The sequence below is a fragment of the Gavialis gangeticus genome, unplaced genomic scaffold, assembly GCF_001723915.1.
Source record: "Gavialis gangeticus isolate Ggan-Ray unplaced genomic scaffold, GavGan_comp1, whole genome shotgun sequence".
NCBI lineage: Eukaryota > Metazoa > Chordata > Crocodylia > Gavialidae > Gavialis > Gavialis gangeticus.
The window spans coordinates 9,914,511-9,932,905 of record NW_017729028.1 but is presented as its reverse complement, the minus strand read 5'-3'; the positions used below and the strand labels follow the sequence as shown (position 1 = coordinate 9,932,905).

At 38.7% G+C, this 18,395-nt stretch overlaps 1 protein-coding gene across 2 annotated transcripts in view; it reads left to right on the top strand.

Annotated features, from left to right (window-relative positions):
• Window positions 1–18,048, top strand: part of ROCK2 (Rho associated coiled-coil containing protein kinase 2) — a 213,445-nt gene extending 195,397 nt beyond the window's left edge. For both annotated transcript variants that reach the window (XM_019520753.1, XM_019520752.1), the window contains 5 exons: window positions 580–668; window positions 4,016–4,094; window positions 4,360–4,621; window positions 5,483–5,696; window positions 16,603–18,048. In XM_019520753.1, the coding sequence (XP_019376298.1) occupies window positions 580–668; window positions 4,016–4,094; window positions 4,360–4,621; window positions 5,483–5,696; window positions 16,603–16,606 (648 nt within the window). In that variant the 3' untranslated portion in view covers window positions 16,607–18,048. The remainder of the gene's footprint in view (window positions 1–579; window positions 669–4,015; window positions 4,095–4,359; window positions 4,622–5,482; window positions 5,697–16,602) is intronic.
• Window positions 18,049–18,395: the final 347 nt, after the last annotated feature.

Genomic DNA, 18,395 nt, shown 5'->3' with positions numbered 1-18,395 from the left:
GACTTACCAGCTGGAAGCAGCTGTGTCAGTTGCCTGTTTAGTCTCTGGCCGAATCTCTGAAGTGGCCAAATCTTTTCTGAAGCTTTTCCAAATCAATTTGGATGCTTCAAATTGATTCAGAGCTTTTAATTGGTCTTCCAATTCAATTTGGATTCAGAGATTTGGTCCTTGAATCGGGTCTAATCTCCTCTGAATCGAATTGGCTACCAAAGCTTTGCACAGCCGTACTTGTCACTACTAATAGGTGTCAACTATAAAAGAATGTCAGGCCTTTGTATCCTGTTAGCATTGCACCTGGGTTCCATTGTTTACCTCTTTTTAATTGTTGTTTAAAATTAAAGATTTCATTTATTACCAAATTAACACAATTTTATGTTAACTGTGATATAAATGACAATTTTTTTAAGCAAAATTGGACTCAAACCACCATCCTGTCGTTTTTCATTTAACTATTGAAGAGAAGAATTGTGAAAAAATACTGTTATGGAACTATTTGACTGTTGTACAAGGAAAGTAAAAATATTTAAAAGATTTAAGGAGATTTTAAAGACTTATTGTAATCTTTTTTTTTTTTAACAGTATGTCATTGTAAGCAGTAAGAAGATTCTATTCTATGATAGTGAACAAGATAAAGAACAATCGAACCCTTATATGGTGTTAGATATAGAGTAAGTATTTTACCGTGAGATTGTTCATTGTATTGTTTTTGTAAACTTTCAAATGAACATTAGTGGAGAATCTTGCACAGAAAACAGCATAGAAAATATTTTTCATGATAGCTATATTTTTGTATTTAAACTACAGTCATTCAATATGTGTTGACTTCTCCCATAGACAAACACACCTGCTCCCATATACAGCTACTTCTACAGCTAAAAGCATGAGGTGCTACAGTTTGAGCAAAAGAACTGGCGGGTTGTAGAGAACAGCTGCAACTCAGATAATGGCTAGGAAGGCAGGGTAAAGATGCACCTTATAGACTGACTGAATCAGAGGTGTAAGTTTTCATGAGTTAGAGCTCACATCCTCAGATGCTAAGAAAGGACATGTGCAGACCAGGTTAGTAAATAAAGTGATTTGAATTCAAAAGACAGGAGAGGGGGATAAGTGCTGAGAGAGGCAAACAAGTAATAAAAACCATAGGGACAAAGGGTCACAAAAACGGATTCTGGTAATAGGATAAGAATCTGTAGTTCCTGTTTAGATCATACTTAACAATCCAGTCTGTGGATGACTTCTTATTCTGCAGTTTTGCACTGTCAGCCTTTAAACTTTCACTGTATTAGAACAGCTACTCTGAAGTCCAGGAATATTAAAGTGTTCTGCCACAGCCTTTTGTGTACTTCTGGACTTGATGTCAGATTTGTATCCCCTCATTCTTTCATGTAGGGCTTGCCCCATCTGTCCAACATGGACAGTAGAAGGGTACTGTAAGCAGGTTATGCCATATATGACATTGGTAGAGGTGTAGATGAATGAATCTCAGCTGTTCTAATCTATTTTAATTGGTCCATTGATGACATAGTGTGCATTAATGAGGAGGCACAGCTTGTGAGGTCTGTTGCAAAGCCTGGTATCTCTGAGAATAGGAGTTAGGTGCCTGAAAGAGACTGTTTGAGGTCAGAGGTCTTTACAGATGTGTCCCAAGTGTTCAAGCTGAGAGCTGCAGGTGAAAGCTAGAGGAATTCTGTTGTCTTTATCTTGGGGTTGGTATTGTAGCAGGTCAGACTGGGGACTGAGTCTGGCTTTGTTGATTTGAGTGACTGTAGTTTTGGGCTTGTATTGTGATTTTTAGGAAATCCTGCTCCAGATCCTTACACTTGTCAGTGCAGAGCAGCTACAGTTTAATGTAGTTTGACTGTAGATGATAGATAAACTGGTGTGCTTAGAATGAAAGCTAATAGTGTGAAGGTGGCTGTGGCAGTTGATGGATTTCCAATACAACGTGGTGATGATATGGCCATTGCAAACCTTCACTGTGGTGTCTAGGTAATTAATGTGTTTGCAGAATATTCCAGAGTCAGTTTGACGGAGGATCCTTTGTGTGAGGATGAAGCAGGAGAGTGTGAATGAAACAGAAGCAGAGTGTTATCATTGGGAATAATGTTCTTTATGGTTTATAATCTGTCTTCATGACAGATACTGTTGTTGTACAGAGACGTGACATCCATGGTCAGTAGTATAGTGTTCTCTGGAATCTTGTCAGTGGACCCCAAATCTGGGATTTTTCAAATGGCTGGCAGTTCCAGCGGCATATGGAAATAGGATAAAGTGATTGTTGCCAGAAACCCCCTCCATGATGGTGCTTGTAATAGTGGGGCTTCCTCAGTTGTCAGGTTTGTGGAGCTTTGGTAATAAGTAAAAGTTGCCTGCTCTGTGTTCCTGGGAGGTGGAAGCAGTAATCCTTTTCAGTGTTTTCAGAGGCAGCAGCATCATTAAAGAGGTGGTTTCTTTCCTCCTGGTATTGTGCTGGGAGGACCTCAGTTAAGAGTTTATTAAAATTTGTGTTGGAAAGTTGTCTCTTGAGGTCCTGTATGTATGCTGTTTTCTGTATGGCAGTAGTGGCTCCTTAGCAGCTCTCCTTGTCAGCCCATTGTATGAAAATACCAGGGTTGTTTTTAAGGCTGTGTATGGTTGTTCATACTGCAGGACTGAGGTTGTAACATTAGTGTTGTTTCTCTGGCAATGTTAGGGTGGGTACAGAGGCAGAAACACCTTATATACAGGTTTAGAATAGGGCTGTGACCCTTAGGTGCAGAGTCTAGGAGTTGTCCTTTTTTGCCTGCATAGGTGGGTTAATCGCTATGTGGCTTCTTGCCATGAAGACATTTCCTTTGTCTTAGGCAGCAGAAAAAAGCTTTGAGGTCTCCAAACAGCTGTCATGGGGCAGAAAGTAAGACTATGGGGTAGTACCTCAGCTGGGCTGAGAGTGTGGTTGGATAGGTTGATGACTTTACAGTTGATTTGTAGGGCTGTTGTTGGAGCATGTAAGTTTGCAGAGTTCTGCTTCCTTCATTGCCTTTGAGGAGCAAAGGTGTTTGTGATAGCTTTGTGCCCGGATGCAGAAATCTCTTCTTGGTAAATGGCTGTTATGTCTGAGTATACTGTATACTGTTTGTTAGTTCTGCAAGTTTTCTTGTTGAGCTGCTCCTGTTTGCTGTAATGCTGATAATGAGGTGGTTCCTCAGTTTCTCGGAGGGAGTGAAGCACAAACTGTCAGGAAAGGCGGTGTGGCAGGTAGAACACAGTGGATTAGTCACTTGGAGTTCCTTGGGTATGATCTACATCTGCTTGCATCTGGTCAGAAAGAAGATACCTGAGAGTTCCTGAGCAAGTTTCTTGTATAGATGGATTGCAGTCCATTTTATTTGACTGAACATGATGCTATCCCTGAGCAGAGAGAATTAGCTATATCCAAAGTCAGGCAGAAGGCAGGGTAGAGATGCACCTTATAGACCAACTAAATACAAGATGCCTAAGCTTCAGAACTGACTTAATCCGATGCCATGAAAGTACCTGCACAGAGCAGGTTATCAAATAAAGAGGGTGGTTTGAATACAAAGACACGGATGGGGAGGGATGGGGAGATTGTCATATAATTGAATTGGTACAGAGGGAGGACCTGTAGCACACCGGTGGGATTCAAGTGCAATGTAGGTCCTTGCTTAACAAATAATTAATTTAACTGATCAGAAGTCTAGCTTTTATGTACATGAAGATTTTTGAGATAAAGCAATTGCAGTTGTTAAAACTCATGCTTTTATAAACAATTTGGCTGCTTTGCATCTTTGGTTGAATGTATTGCAAATTAGTATACAGGGCAAGGAGGATAGGAATTCAATAAAGTTGACTAAGGATTTTGAGTATTGTTGCTAAATTTACAGATCGAATCCTGTTGTCTAAGGTTCAGTATAAATTGCCAGTTGATGTGTATGCTAAATCAGTACATTTTGTTAACAAGATAACACTCTTGGATGTCATTTTTTGTCTTTACTAAAATAATTTCCTTCTTCAGCAAATTGTTCCATGTTCGGCCAGTCACACAGACCGACGTATACAGAGCAGATTCTAAGGAGATTCCTAGGATATTCCAGGTATGGACTTATATATCAGTGTTTGCAAAGTAACAGAAGGATAAGATTTAATCAAATAGCTCAAGATGCTTCAAAAACGCTTTAACATCTTTTTATTAAATAAGACTCTACTACCAAATAAGAAAAAGTAGATTGCAGAAATAGACATCAAAGTATTCATTCTGGTGTACTTGTATTTTTATTCCTCAACCTTGCTGATTAAATAGTTGATCTGAATGAGTCTGCCTTGTGTAAAAATGTTGTGGTTCTTTTGCTTTGACTCTAGATTTTGTATGCTAATGAAGGGGAAAGCAAAAAGGAACAAGAATTTCTTGTGGAGCCCATGGGGGAGAAATCAAATTACATTTGCCACAAAGGACATGAGTTCATACCTACTCTGTATCATTTTCCAACCAACTGTGAGGCTTGTATGAAGCCACTGTGGCACATGTTTAAACCTCCTCCTGCCCTAGAGTGCCGTCGTTGCCATATCAAATGTCACAAAGATCACATGGATAAAAAGGAAGATATTATAGCACCTTGCAAAGGTAAATAGTGAATAATAAAATAAATGGTTACCTGTTAACTAAGTGAAGCAAAAAAATCTAAAATTTGTAACAATATTCAAGGTAAAGTTAGTAACAGCCTAAAGTAGTAGATGGTTTGGGTGCATTTTTCACAGCTCTTTGCCATTATGCATAAACCAAACTTTGTTGCTAAGAGTGCCCCTGGGAAGGATCAGTTCATTACAGTGCTGTGGCATACATCCAGCGTTAGAAACATATATACCACATATTTTTAGTGCTGTGAGCATAATGGGGAAGGACTTGTGGTTACCCAAAGGGTTGCTGTGCAGTGGGTTGGGCTGCATAGCAGTGTGGGATAGATGTGTGAATGCCTATGGGAAGAAATTTGCTGTGTATGGGATGTCTTTCAGAATCCTGTGTACTCAAGTATCACAGACTCAGGGGCAAGTGAAAAGACTGTAACAGCACATGTTTGTTCCACACTGACTTTTTCCTTAGTAGTGTGAGAAACATGCACCATCTTAGAAAGACTTCCAAGCTGGGAAGATAGTAAGCACTGTGTTTAGCTGACTGTTTAGTCGGGAAGAGGTATGGTCTGTAGGCATATGGAAACACTCCTTGGTTGTTGCAAGCATGTTGAAGATGCATTGTCATAAGTTGTCATGCCACGAGGCATGCTGAAAGTACACTGTCATAAACTCTTCTCAGGGCATCACTGTGATCAAGGTGGTTCAGCTGACTACTATATCCCAGTTTCTTGTTCTACCACTTTATCAGTTATTTGCTGCTTGTGGGAATGCAAGGATCTGGCCATTAGTTTTTAACATTAGTCCCCATAAAAATGTTTAATATGGAGATTTTGTTTTAAAATTCTCGTTACAGTATATTATGATATTTCAACGGCAAAGAATCTACTACTGTTAGCCAATTCTACAGAGGAACAGCAGAAATGGGTCAGCCGATTGGTGAAAAAGATTCCAAAAAAGCCTCCAGCCCCAGACTCTTTTGCTCGATCTTCTCCTAGAACTTCCATGAAGGTACAGCCAAACCAGTCTGTTAGACGGCCAAGCCGACAGCTTCCTCCAAACAAACCAAGGTGATGCAACAAGTGCTATTATATATGATGATTTTAAACATAGGCAATTTGATATTTTGAATTATATAATTCAGAATATGGTCAGTTCATAGACATGTTTTGCTCCATTTTTATCTCTACTATCATTAAAATGTGACCTTCCACCATCACATTAAGTAAGCTATGTGAAGAAATGGATTTCATTTCCCATATTTAATCTGTTTGCTAAACCTAGTAGGCAGGTAGCACCATCTGCATTTAAGAGTGCTTAATGCTTCCTGTTGTAACACCGGGAAATGATTGCTGGTGGTATGGGGGAAGACTGGAATTGGTTGGAGAATGGGGGTGGGGAGGGAGAGACCTGAGAATCTCACAAGCATCCTGTGAATTGAGGGTGACTAAAACTAGATGAGCTAAGAAACTTGAATGAGGAATCTGTGACAGGGAATTCTTACCCTGTTACAGGGAAATGAAATGGGCCCTTTTAAGGGAAGAGTTTTTGTGAACCAAACAAAGGCACCCAACAAGGCTGGGGTTAATAAACAGCTCTGTGGTCAGGGCAGATAATAGGTCACCTTACCAGAAGGGGGCAGAGCTTGCAGGGCATATCAACTCAGAGTCTGAGCCAAGAGGGCAGTCTGCCCTGGGAGGCTGAAGGGTGAAGAGCTCTCCAGCCAAAGGGCTGTGCTGCCATGGGGATCTACAGACAAGGAGGAGAAGGCTCACTGGGAGCCAGGACACAGGATAAATAGAGTTCAGTATAGCTGGTGAACGCAGAGTCTTGTTACAGCCAGAAAGATTAATTGTTGGTTCGTGATTTAAACCAGTCGACTGGGTGGGATGAAAAAGGCAAGATGTGCAGGTCCCAAGGGGCGCATGGTTGCTTTTGAGCCCTGCCAGGAGTTGGGCTCAAAGTGCTGCCAGGACCAGAAGTCCTGGGGTACCAGGGAGGCACAAGGCTTGAGCCTACCAGGACAGGGTGCAAGCTGTAGTATTGCTGGAGGGCAAGACAAGTGCCAGGGGGCCAGCAGCTCAAGACAGGTGGAGACAAAGGTGAGGGACCCAGTGCCCAAGGGGCAAGATCAGGTCTGGGGCACAGAAGCCAGGTTCAACGTAGTGGACTAGACTGGGTGGCATCCGGATAAATAAAAGGGGCCAAACCTGGAAAGCAGACACCCCAACAAGGGTGTGTTGGCCTTGAAGTGGCCTAATGAGGTTATAATGGGTAACATTTGTGAGGTATGGGCATAGCTAAAGGGATGGAAGGAGGCCACAAATTTAGCCTTTGAGGTAACAGAGACCATAAGGTCTGGATGGGCCCAAAAGGCTCATTTAGCTCTCGGAAGGTGAGACTGGGAACTGCGGTATCCAAGAGGGATGGACTGTCTGAAGGAAGGGCCAGGGCATAGCCTGGGGCATGGGGGCAGCTCCTTTTTCATACGTTAGTTGATGACATTGAGGCATGGCAGGAGAGAGAAAAGGGAGGGTATCCAAAAAAGTCCAAGTAGGTCAGGAGCCACATGGACACCAAGGGGTGACACAGCAACCCCTGCAGGCAGGATCCTATTACAAGTCTAAGAAGGGACACATGAGACTAGGAGCCAGAGTATGCTGGAGATCAACAGAGTGCTACCTTACCTTCCAGAGTCTGGGATAGAAGAAGTCTGTGCTGAAGAGCTAAGTGTTCCCGGCCTGCTGCCAATAATGTTACTAAGATTCCGCAAAAGAGAATTTCCATATTTGCAGCCTGCCTTAAAAAAAAAAAAAAGAGAGAGAGAAATTCTGCACAAATTCAGTTGAAAAGAATATTATGATTGTAAAAGTAGCACTTCTTCAAATTAGATATGAGTATGAAATAGTTGGTCTTACAGGCAACAGCCCTTACAAACTACACAACCGTGATTCCCAGAGCATTGTCGGGCCTCCGAGAGTAGTTCAGTGGGAAAAAATAACACTGAATATGAATGCATCCACAAAGAAAGGGACCGAATGTTGCATAGGCAACCTTACTGATTGCATTTTGTGACTTTCAGTAATAGACTTTCCAACTGCAATCATGTTTTTAATATAACTTTTTGTATATAATATGTGTGTGTGTTTTTGTGTGGTTTAGAGTCCTTTTGAATATATAAAGTACCACGTTAGTGCTATCTATCCCTGCTAAAGAACAACTGTAAATAATAGACTGTCCTACCTTATCTTCTGTCTGTCTTCATGCAAGTAAAATTTGCGTCAGGTCATTTCCTCACCTCAGACCCCCTCAGGGTCTGTCCTACTTAACTTTACATAGGAGATGGAAGATAATTTTTAGCTTAATTAAGGAATGTTTACATTGAACTACATCTTAATGCAATAGAAACATTAGCTAACTTCAGCTAGCTTACTTGGGTATTTGTAACAAGTTAACTGTAACACCAAGGACTTTAGGGCAACCTTCAAAATCCACCCCAAAACAGGGTAAATACTCCATGTTTGCCTGCTAGTAGATGCTGCACTGAGGCAAGCCTTGCTCAGATGTATGCATGTCTAATCTATCTATAAAACAAGAAAGGTAGTTTGGCCATGTTCATCTGAAGTTGGGCAGAAGGCAGGGTAGAGATGCACCTTATATAACCTATCATGAGCAAGAACTGACAGCATCTGATAAAATAGCTCTTGCACATGAAGGCTTATGCATCTCTGATTTAGTTTGTCTATACAAGGTGCATCTCTACCCTGCCTTTCGCCTAACTGTAAGATCACCTGTTGTGCAGGGATACACAGGTGCAAGAATCAGTCTTAAGATATGTGACAATATATATTTACACTGTAGCCAATTTTAGATAGATATATATTTTGGTGTGAAATGAGACAAAATAGTAGCAATTATTTCTTTTTCAGTACTGAAATGATAGGTTTTAATGAGTATTGCAAATCCACTTGGAAGGATATCTCCATATTACAGACTAGTTTTAAGTTATGTACCAAAGAGATAAGTTAATTTGTAACACATTTTAAAGGCTATTTTTCACTATCAGTTGAATTGTAACAAGATGTTTTTGAGGTGCTAATGAATGTTTTTTTTCTCTCCCCACCCCCCCACCAAAAAAACCCCATTTTCACAAGCTGTCCTCTCTTTGATTGATTCCAGTTGCATAGATACTGTTCCAACTAGCTGTATACTCATTCACTTCGGGTTTTATTACTGATGCAAATTATATTCTGAGAAAAAGCTTGCAGGCCTTATCTTGGATATAATACCAAATGCCTCTGTTGATAACGCATTTAGGTCAAATAGAACATTGAAGGTTGAAAGTAGAACACTAAGGACTCAAGTCAGAAAACATAAGTTTTTAGCTGAATGTGTACTGTTAATCTTCCCCCAATATGCTGATCCTTAACTGCCATCACATTACCGTATTTACTTGGATGCAAGACAAGATTTTTTCCCCTCCAATTGGCATGGTAAAAAAAACTCCTAGTCTTATAATCACATGCAAGGAAATTTTACTAAATACGTGGTCTGTTGTTAAGCTGCTGCCAAAAGCAGCATTTGCTCAGCAATGGAAACCAACTGTGAAGTTGATTAAGTGCAGCCAACACTGAGCATGATTATAAAACACATGACCAACATTGGGTGAACATGCTGATGGAAACCTACCACAAGAATAGGTTAGTGTAGTTCTGAATAAGGCATATGGTAGTGCCCATTATGCGTAGTCCACCTCACCACCAACTCTTTTTCAAGTCATGGTGAGCCACGACATTGCTTACAGTTCACCTAGAATCCCTTTGTTGGCCCTTCTCTCAGTCTGGTTTATATGATTGTGGCCCTGCCCTCCATGAAGTAAAGGCAGATGAGGTTGCCCTGTGCCTTATCTGCATATACATTTTGAAGGATCCCTGGTCTCATGACAAGTACACTTGGTTCCACTTATGAGTGGGGAGCTAATTAGCACATGGATGCTTTGTGAGGGGTATATGGAATACACACACATACATACTGAGCAGTGCTGAGCTGTACGGTTGCCATGGCTTGAAATGCTGTTGAGACTGCTGGAGCCCAGCCCAATGAACTATGTGGTAAAAAATTGGGGAGAAGCAGAGAGCAAAGGGCTACCTGTCCCCCCAGATTCATTTTCCCTGATGTAGCAGTGGGAAGGGGACAAATTCAAGGCAAACCTCCAAAAATTAGATTCTGTATCTGGAAAGCAATAAACAAATTTATACATTTTCCATATATAGAACCTAATTATTGGGGGGGGTCATTTTATAATCAGGGTCACCCTTTATTCAACTAAATATGGTATTTCTCAAATACAGTGCTGCTTGAGAGCCCTCAACCAACCTACCATTTTTTAGCACTGTATATAGTTCTTTGTAGCAGAGAGCTAACAATAAACATGTTTGTACATCGGTGTTTCAGAAAGTAACAACAATTTGAAAATAGACTATTTTGTGTGCAGTCGTCATTTATTGGACCACATTACTTCTCTACACAGTTGTAAATGATAGGTGCATTCAATAATCATAAAAAATTAGGGTTGGAAGGGACCTCAGTCTAACCCCCTGCTCAGAGCAGGACCATCCCCAACTATATCATCCTAGCCAAGACTTTGTCTAGCTGGGTCTTAAAACCTCCGAGGAACTGAGATTCCGCAGCCTCTCTAGGTAACCTGTTCCAGTGCTTCACCACCCTCCTAATGAGAGAGTTTTTCCTAATATCTAACCTAAACTTCCCTTACTGCAACTTGAGACCATTGCTCCTTGTTCTGTCATCTGGCACCACTGAGAATGGTCCAGCTCTATCCTCTTTCAACCCTCCCTTCAGGTAGCTGAAGGCTGCTATTAAATCCCACCTCAGTCTTCTCTTCTCCAGACTAAATAAGCCCAGTTCCCTCAGCCTCTCCTCAGAAGTCATGTGCCACAGTCCCCTCAGCATTTCTGTTGCCATCTGCTGGACTCTTCAGTTTGTCCACATCCTTTCTGTAGTTGGTGGCCCAAACTGGACATGGTACTCCAGATGTGGCCTCACCAGTGCTGAATAGTAGGAAATAATCACTTTCCTCAATCTGGTGGCAACGCTTCTATTCATGCAGCCCAGTATGCCATTAGCCGTCTTTGCAAGAAGGGCACACTGCTGGTTTGTATTCAGCTTATTGTCCACTGTAACCTCAGGTTCCTTCCTGCAGAGCTGGTGCTTAACCCATTGGTCCCCAGACTGTGCTGGTGCATGGGATTGTTCTGTCCTAAGTGGAGGACTTTGCACCCCCCCTTATTGAACCTCATTAGATTTCTTTTGGTCCAGTTCTCCAATTTGTCTAGGTCACTCTGAATCCTAGCCTTATCCTGCAGCCTGTCTAATCCTGCACCTAGCTTGGTGTCGTCTGCAAACTTGCTGAGTTTGCACTCTATTCTGTCTTCCAGATCATTGATGAAGATACCAAAATGAAAAAAAATTGGCCCCAAGCCTGTCCCCTGGGGCACTCCACTTGATACTGGCTGCTAATTAGACACTGAGCCATTGATTTACTGCCCTTTGAGCTCCGCAATCCAGCCAGTTTTCTATCCACCTTACTTACTTAGCTCATCCAACCTGTACTTCCTTAACTTGCTTGCAATAATGCTGTGGGAGACTGCTAAAGTATTATCACATCCACTGCTCTCCCGGCATCTGCAGAGCCAGTCATCTCATTGTCGAAGACAATCAGGTTGGCCAGGCGTGACTTGCCATTAGTGAATCCATGCTTGGTGAAACAATAATGCCATCATTGTTCCCAGCTTCTGTGTAGTTTCCCACTTTGTCACAAACTATATCATAGACAGCTCTTTTGCCATTAGTTTCTGAAACAGCCTTGTACAGCATAAGTAGGCATCATGATAAATGTCTAGATACAGCCTATGGATTTCTTACACAGACATTGAGGGAGAGATGGCAAATGTATTGCCTTGAGGCGGCTGATTGCTGAAGAATTATCCTAATTTTAAAGAGAGAAAACACCTTGGAGAACTGTTACTGTTACTGCTAATGCTCTAGTTATTAAAGTTAATGTTAGCAGAATGTTCATTCGTCATTTTAGCACCTGAACAGCTCTGGTAAAGTATCTTTGGAATCAAACTTTCCTTCTAAATCCTTAAAGCTAAGTTTGCTTCTAGAGAAACTGTGCCAAAAAGGACCTTTTAGTAACTTCCTGACAGTCATGTCTAGGAGTGTATATTTACCAAATTTAGTTAACTGCTAATGGCTAGCTACCCAAGTAAACACTGATATTTTTATTTGAGAATAAATATTGATTGAGAGGAATCTTAAAATAATATTTAATCCATGGGGTAATAAGTTGAGGTCTTTAAGCTTTTACGTACATTCCGAGAGCTTGATTAGATAGATATATTTAGAGGGATTTTGTTTTTAATAATGCTTTAAAATTTATGCGTTTAAAATGAACATTTTAATGGATAGACAAAGTTGGAAGAAAAGGCAAAAGAAGAAAAGAAAAATGTTTTCCTGAACCAATCGGGAAACAAAATTTTACATATGTAATTGGAGTGAAGTCTAGATCAGGTAATACTGTTATTGGAGTGCACAAACTAAGTAAGGTGTGCTCATGTTGCATATCATTTGTAATCTAATGAATATCTATCATTCTATATCTTACTGTTGTTGAACTTTGAAGCGGTATAGACTGACTTCTCACAATAGTTTTCAAACATTAGATTTTAGATTCCTCCCCTTTTGTATAACAATCTACTTCCATCTTCATTGTGATATTTTTACATGTTTTTGTATAATACAGGACATGTAGAAATTTTTCTTACATTTTTGTTACTAATTTTTTTAGTTCTGGTCCTCCACTTCGAATCGTTCTTCACTGATTTTTTTTTTTTTCTATACTGTATATTTTGCGATAGCAACAGTAAGTAATAGGGACCTGTGTCTCATCCAGCTATGCATGTGGATACTACTAACCATGTAAATTAACTAAAAATCTGTAAATGACAATATATGAAAGTCAATTGGATAACTATTTTTTTGAAAAGATGGAAATAATTAATCTAAAATATTTTTGACTGACGGTAGGCACATATTAATTTGTCATTTTTGGATTTTCTATATGCTTGTGTATTGCTGTTATAAACTTTTTTTCATTCATAACCCACGTATAATGTTTGTTCTAATATGGCTGTATTTTTTTAAAAACTTAAATCAAGTACTTTTGTCAGCTAAAGTAACTGCATAATTGCTCAGATTAACTGCCTTCAAGAGAGATGAACCAGGAATGAATTTGGCTAGGATGTTGTAATTAAATATATTCTCAGAAATACGTCAGAATGACAACAAAAATCATATAGTATTCTTTATTTTCCTGTGCTTTTAAACATTTTATTCCTGCCTAAATAATTGTGCAGAATAGTATTGTAGTATCATAACGTATTAAAGATGAAAAAGCCTGATCCCATCCATCATCTTATTAGTGTAAGCTTGTCAGATTAGTTTGATTAAGTTTTTAAATATTTATCAAAGGCAAAGTGTGATTTTTCTGGTGAATAATTGAGTACCGTGACAAATTAATGCATCTCACGGCTGTTTTATGTAGAGGTTCACAATCAGGAATTTGTATTTTTCCACTGTATATTTGGATAAGAAAAAGAGTTAAGTTGTTGTCCAGTAAAGCGATTAAGTATTTTGCTCTATAACAATTGAATGTCCTGATAGTTCCCTAAGTTTCTCGTTGTTGCTGTTGCTTTTAATAATTTAAAAGTAAGCAGACCAGCTTCCACACACAGCCCATCAAGTTTCTGACTATCAGTTTAATTGAGGCCTTGAATTGTGACAAGGAAGAATAATAACCTTAGCTTCACCAGACGAAAGGCAACTTTATTTTCTTCAGATGATAATAATAACTTGCTGTAGAATAGCTCATAGAATAAATGGTTATCACAATTTAAGTGGCAGCTTTTCTTAAAGGTCAAAATATAAGCCCATGTTGTTTGATCTAATGCATGTAAGTTAAATGTGGCAAACACGTGCAGAGAGCTCTGCAGTAAAGTGCATGAATAGATGCAAATTAGCTCCACACTAAAGTGTCACTATCTACACATGCACAGGTATTAGGGCACAGTAAATTAATTAACTGTGCTGTACAATTGTACTTTCGGGGACTGTCCCCAACAGTACTATCTTATGGCAAAGTCATTTTACTCTGCCAAAATGGATGTGTAGATGGTAACAGGCTGGCTAGGGCACGAGGGTGCTAAAGTGTTGCAGCTGCCTGCTGCCTAGCCCTGCACTTCAGCATCTTTGTGCACCAGCCAGCCCCTCCACTGCCCAATGCTGCCACCCACACCCCAGGGCCTGACCCTTTGAGCCTGCTGTCAGCCCAGGGCTGCTCCACCCTGATCCAACGTGCTGCTGTCTTTGGTGCACATCTAGATGCTGCGCCCGGGACTAGCTGAAATGGCTCTGGAGTTTATTGCTGCACATTAATTTCATGTGTAGATTCACCTGCTGTGTCTTAAAGATGATGGCAGACACTTACTTTCTCTTCTGAGGTCTCATTTTCCTGTAAATGAGCATTTTTCCCCTTCCCTACTTTGATGTTTAAGATCCTGAAGTAAAATCCATTTAATTGGGTTTTGGGAGGAAAAAAACCTCCTAAATTATGGATAGTAACGTAAAGTTTTATTTGTTCATAAAGTAGAGACCAGATTTCTTTAAATTTTTATTTTATTTTATTTGGACTATCGTATGAGCTATCAGGTATTTAAATGAACTGAAAAAACTTGTATTTGCTAAGAGCTAGCAGATATGCCTAAAACTTGCAGCTTGGACAACAAGAACAGCAAAGGGCAGTTGTCTTGTATGGAATTTTAATCTTTTAAATTGAATCGCTTAAAAAAATCCTATGAATTAGCTAAATGACATCTACATGCCATGTAGTGATTTATTAACATAGAATCATAGAAAAATAGGATTGGAAGGGACCTCAGGAGGTCATCTAGTCCAACCCCCTGCTCAACGCAGGACCATCCCCAACTAGATCATCCCAGCCAAAGCTTGGTCCAGCTGGGTTTTGAAAATCTCCATGAATGAAGCTTCTGCCACCTCTCTGGGTAACCTGTTCCAACAGTGTTTCTAGAGTATAGTACTGACTTGCATGAGCATTAACTTGTTCTAGTTTATTAAAGTAAAAATATCTAGAATATTTTTATATATGGACATATATGGAGTGTAGAGGAATGAAAGTTCTTGTTTAAAGTTAACCTTTTTTCATATCCAGTCTTTTCATTACGCTACTTACCATGAAATGTGAATGCAGAGAACCATATGTGCCACTGGCTCTCAACCTTTTTGAAATCAAGGCACCCTCCATAACTTTTGTAAACTGAGTGGCACCCAGTTTCAAAAACTAATTTATTTATTTCAGTGTTTACTTCCTTGCAGAGGGGCCAGGCAGTGGGGGCAGAGGACTGGCCAGGCAGAGATCAGCCTGAGCCTGAGTTTATCTGCTTATCTCATAACATCCTTCAGAGGATCTGGCTGCACTATGGTTGAGAATCACTGGTATATACAAAGTATTTTTTTTAATGATGATGGCATTGCACTTTGGAATATTTTTATAAAGTGTGGCCCATATTAAATATCAAACCTCCTATTGCAGATTACTTGATTTGACATTTAAAGACTGGGATTGGTCATTTGATGATGTTGATGATATTGATGATGATGATGACAATGTTTTTGATTTCTGAAGAAGTAAAAGGGGTAAATCGAAATAGTGAGGAGTGAATTGTTTGCTTTTTAAAAAAGCATGCTTGTTTGGATTCTGATTCTTAAAGCTGAGGAAACAGGAGATCTCATTTTAATATTTTCATGCATTAAGAAAATGAGATTCTGGTTAGTTTGAAAAATATGTATTTTCAAAGGAGCCACTTCTAAGCCTAAATGAGTCTTTGCCATTAATTATAATTCCTTCTTCAAAATTCATGTCTGCCAGCCCTACTTGAATGGGAGAAAATTGAAGTAGTGGTAGCACTGTTAATGTTTACAAACAAAACAATTTTGAGGAGTAAAGGTGATCTCATGAGCTTGTCAATTGTTATTTGTAATGTTGAAGATGTATCAGTTTACAGTAAAAATACCCTTTTAAAGTGAGATGATTTGTTTATGGCTAGCAGACAGGAAATCCCCAAATCTCTGTATTTTGTTTTTCCCTACCAGTGCTATGAAAATACATATTTATGACTTGGCTTTCCTTTGCAGTGTTGTGTTTTTGGAGTTTCTAACAATGCACCAGAAGAAAGCAAAATAAATTGCCTTTGCAATGCAGTGATTTGAATCCCTTGAATGCTACAGTAAATATACAGCAGTTTCATTTGTAATTCAGTGAAATGAGTTAGTTCTTAATGAACTGCAGTGTTTGTATTTGAATCACTTCTTGGAATATGCAACCTAAGAATAAACTATTAACTGGAATAGTTATATTATCTTACTGAAGTATAAATGTGGTCTTGGGAAATACATTTGATAATCTCATAAAATCAATATCCTGTTTTACATTTCAAGACCAAATTTTAACCAAGTGAATATAGTAGATTGGCATCAGAAAATTAATACATTAAAATATTGATTAATTATTAGGTGTAATTTACTTTTATAAAAAAGGACTATGACAGCTATAGTCAGCTTTTCTGCAGCTATGTGCTTCATTTACTGAGTAATTGTTGTTAGTGATATAATGTGGCTGTTCTTAAATTAGACTACATTTGAGATTGTAATGCACAGGGAAGCAATAGTTTTAATATAGTGCTGCCTACTGCAAATGAGTAGCATATTTTTCAAGTGTGCAAAAGCAGTAAATAAAAGTTTTAAATAAAAATTCTAAGCAAGTTTCAGCAGATTGAAATGTGTTGCATTTCCTGAACAAAACTGTCTTTTCTTCTTTTTCAGCTAACTGCCTTCTGTGAATGCAGTCACAATTCAAGGTGATAATTTTCTTCCCGTTAAAATAAGACTGAAACATATCCCAAAATTTATTAAAATATATATTTTCCTGAGAGACTGTACTCTATATATCAGAGGTTTACAAGTTTTGCTGCAATATAAATTACTAATCTCTGAGGGTTTTCCTGTAATCCCTTGGGGTGACCGATCAAATGAGGAATGGTTGGTAATAGTATAAGGATACTTTTAGGTAACCCATTAGACTCTTGTTCCACAAAAGCTTTCTTGTCAAGACGCATACATGCACACTACATTTCATACAGGATTGAAAAGAATGAAAATTTAAACTGAGAAGATTCACCTTTTGTAGACAGATGTCATCGGTATGTTTGCAAGAATGGGAGAAAGATCTACCAAGTGGTATGGACTTTCATCTTCAAGAAGTGACCATTATACTGTGTATATATATTGTACTGTAATACTGCAAGAGGGTTTTAAAAAAACTTTCCACTTTATTTTTTTATGCATATTAATCAGATACCATTACTTACTGCAGTTGCAACTATGCACTTGTACAAAGCCATAATGTTGAAGTTTATATCATCCATACATGTTTATCAAAAGCTGCATGCCAGTGTTCAGCAGCTAGTATAATGAAAAGTTTGACGTATATACTGGTTTCAGTTATTTCATAATGGGCAGTTCTGTTTTACCTATTTGAATGCCTTAATTTAATTTTTAAGTTCTTTGCCCATTCTCTATATTTAAAAAAATGAAAAACGTTTACCAGCTCTTAGGACACAAATTTGCTTTGTGGCAGAAAAAATAGTGCACTATTTTTACACGTAATTATATCAATGTCAGCCTATTTTGAATGTATATTGAATGGTTCTGAGGGAGGGGGGACATATTGGTTACAGAAACATTAACTGATAGTATTGGAACTAATATATCTTTCATGTGTACATGTAACTGGCCACCCAGCCCTTTTTACAAACCCCAATATTAGTCATTGACTTTATATTACCCTTAATTAAGTGCTATGAAACTTAATTTTGCCTTGTTTTACATACTCCTAGATGTGTTTTTATTTCTGGAAAAAAAATCTGTGACTCTTTTTACATTTCACAATACAATACCCAAGGACTGTCACAAACTTTAAAGGAGGCTGGAACATACTGTAGATGTATTTTAAATTTAAAAATCCAGTTCTCTAGCACATAGCTGTAGGGATAGAAAGTATTTCAGTAGTGTGTTTTGAGAACTTATAGCTGGGAAAGAGGGCCTCAGAGATATTTCATCTGATTTTGTTTTTTACTTGGACTTGTACAAAAATATAATTTATGTGGGCTCATTCATGGTGTGTTCATAACTATCCCAGAAAATGCATGTTTTATACAACTACAGTATGCTATGTTAAACATATTGACAGTAAAAGAAATATGTAGCTTCCTCCTTGGTCTCTCTTTTATATACATATATATAGTGGGGGGGTGGTAAATTAAAATAGGATTTACTTTTTCAATGAAGGAAGACATTTCTCTTCAGCTTTTTTTTTAGAAACAGTGTTGAGAAGTTTGGAAGGGTAGAACTATAACGTGTATAACACTATCATGACAAGTGGACTTTGAACCCCATAGGTAATGGAACTGAATATAGTTATTTTTTTATTTCTAATATGGGGTAACGTACCTGATATGTCCTCAGCTTTGTTTATGCGCCCTCAATTTAGTGTTGTTTGTGCATTCTTACATTCGATACTAAAATGGGTAGATCATTGCTGTTAAAGAATTAGACCC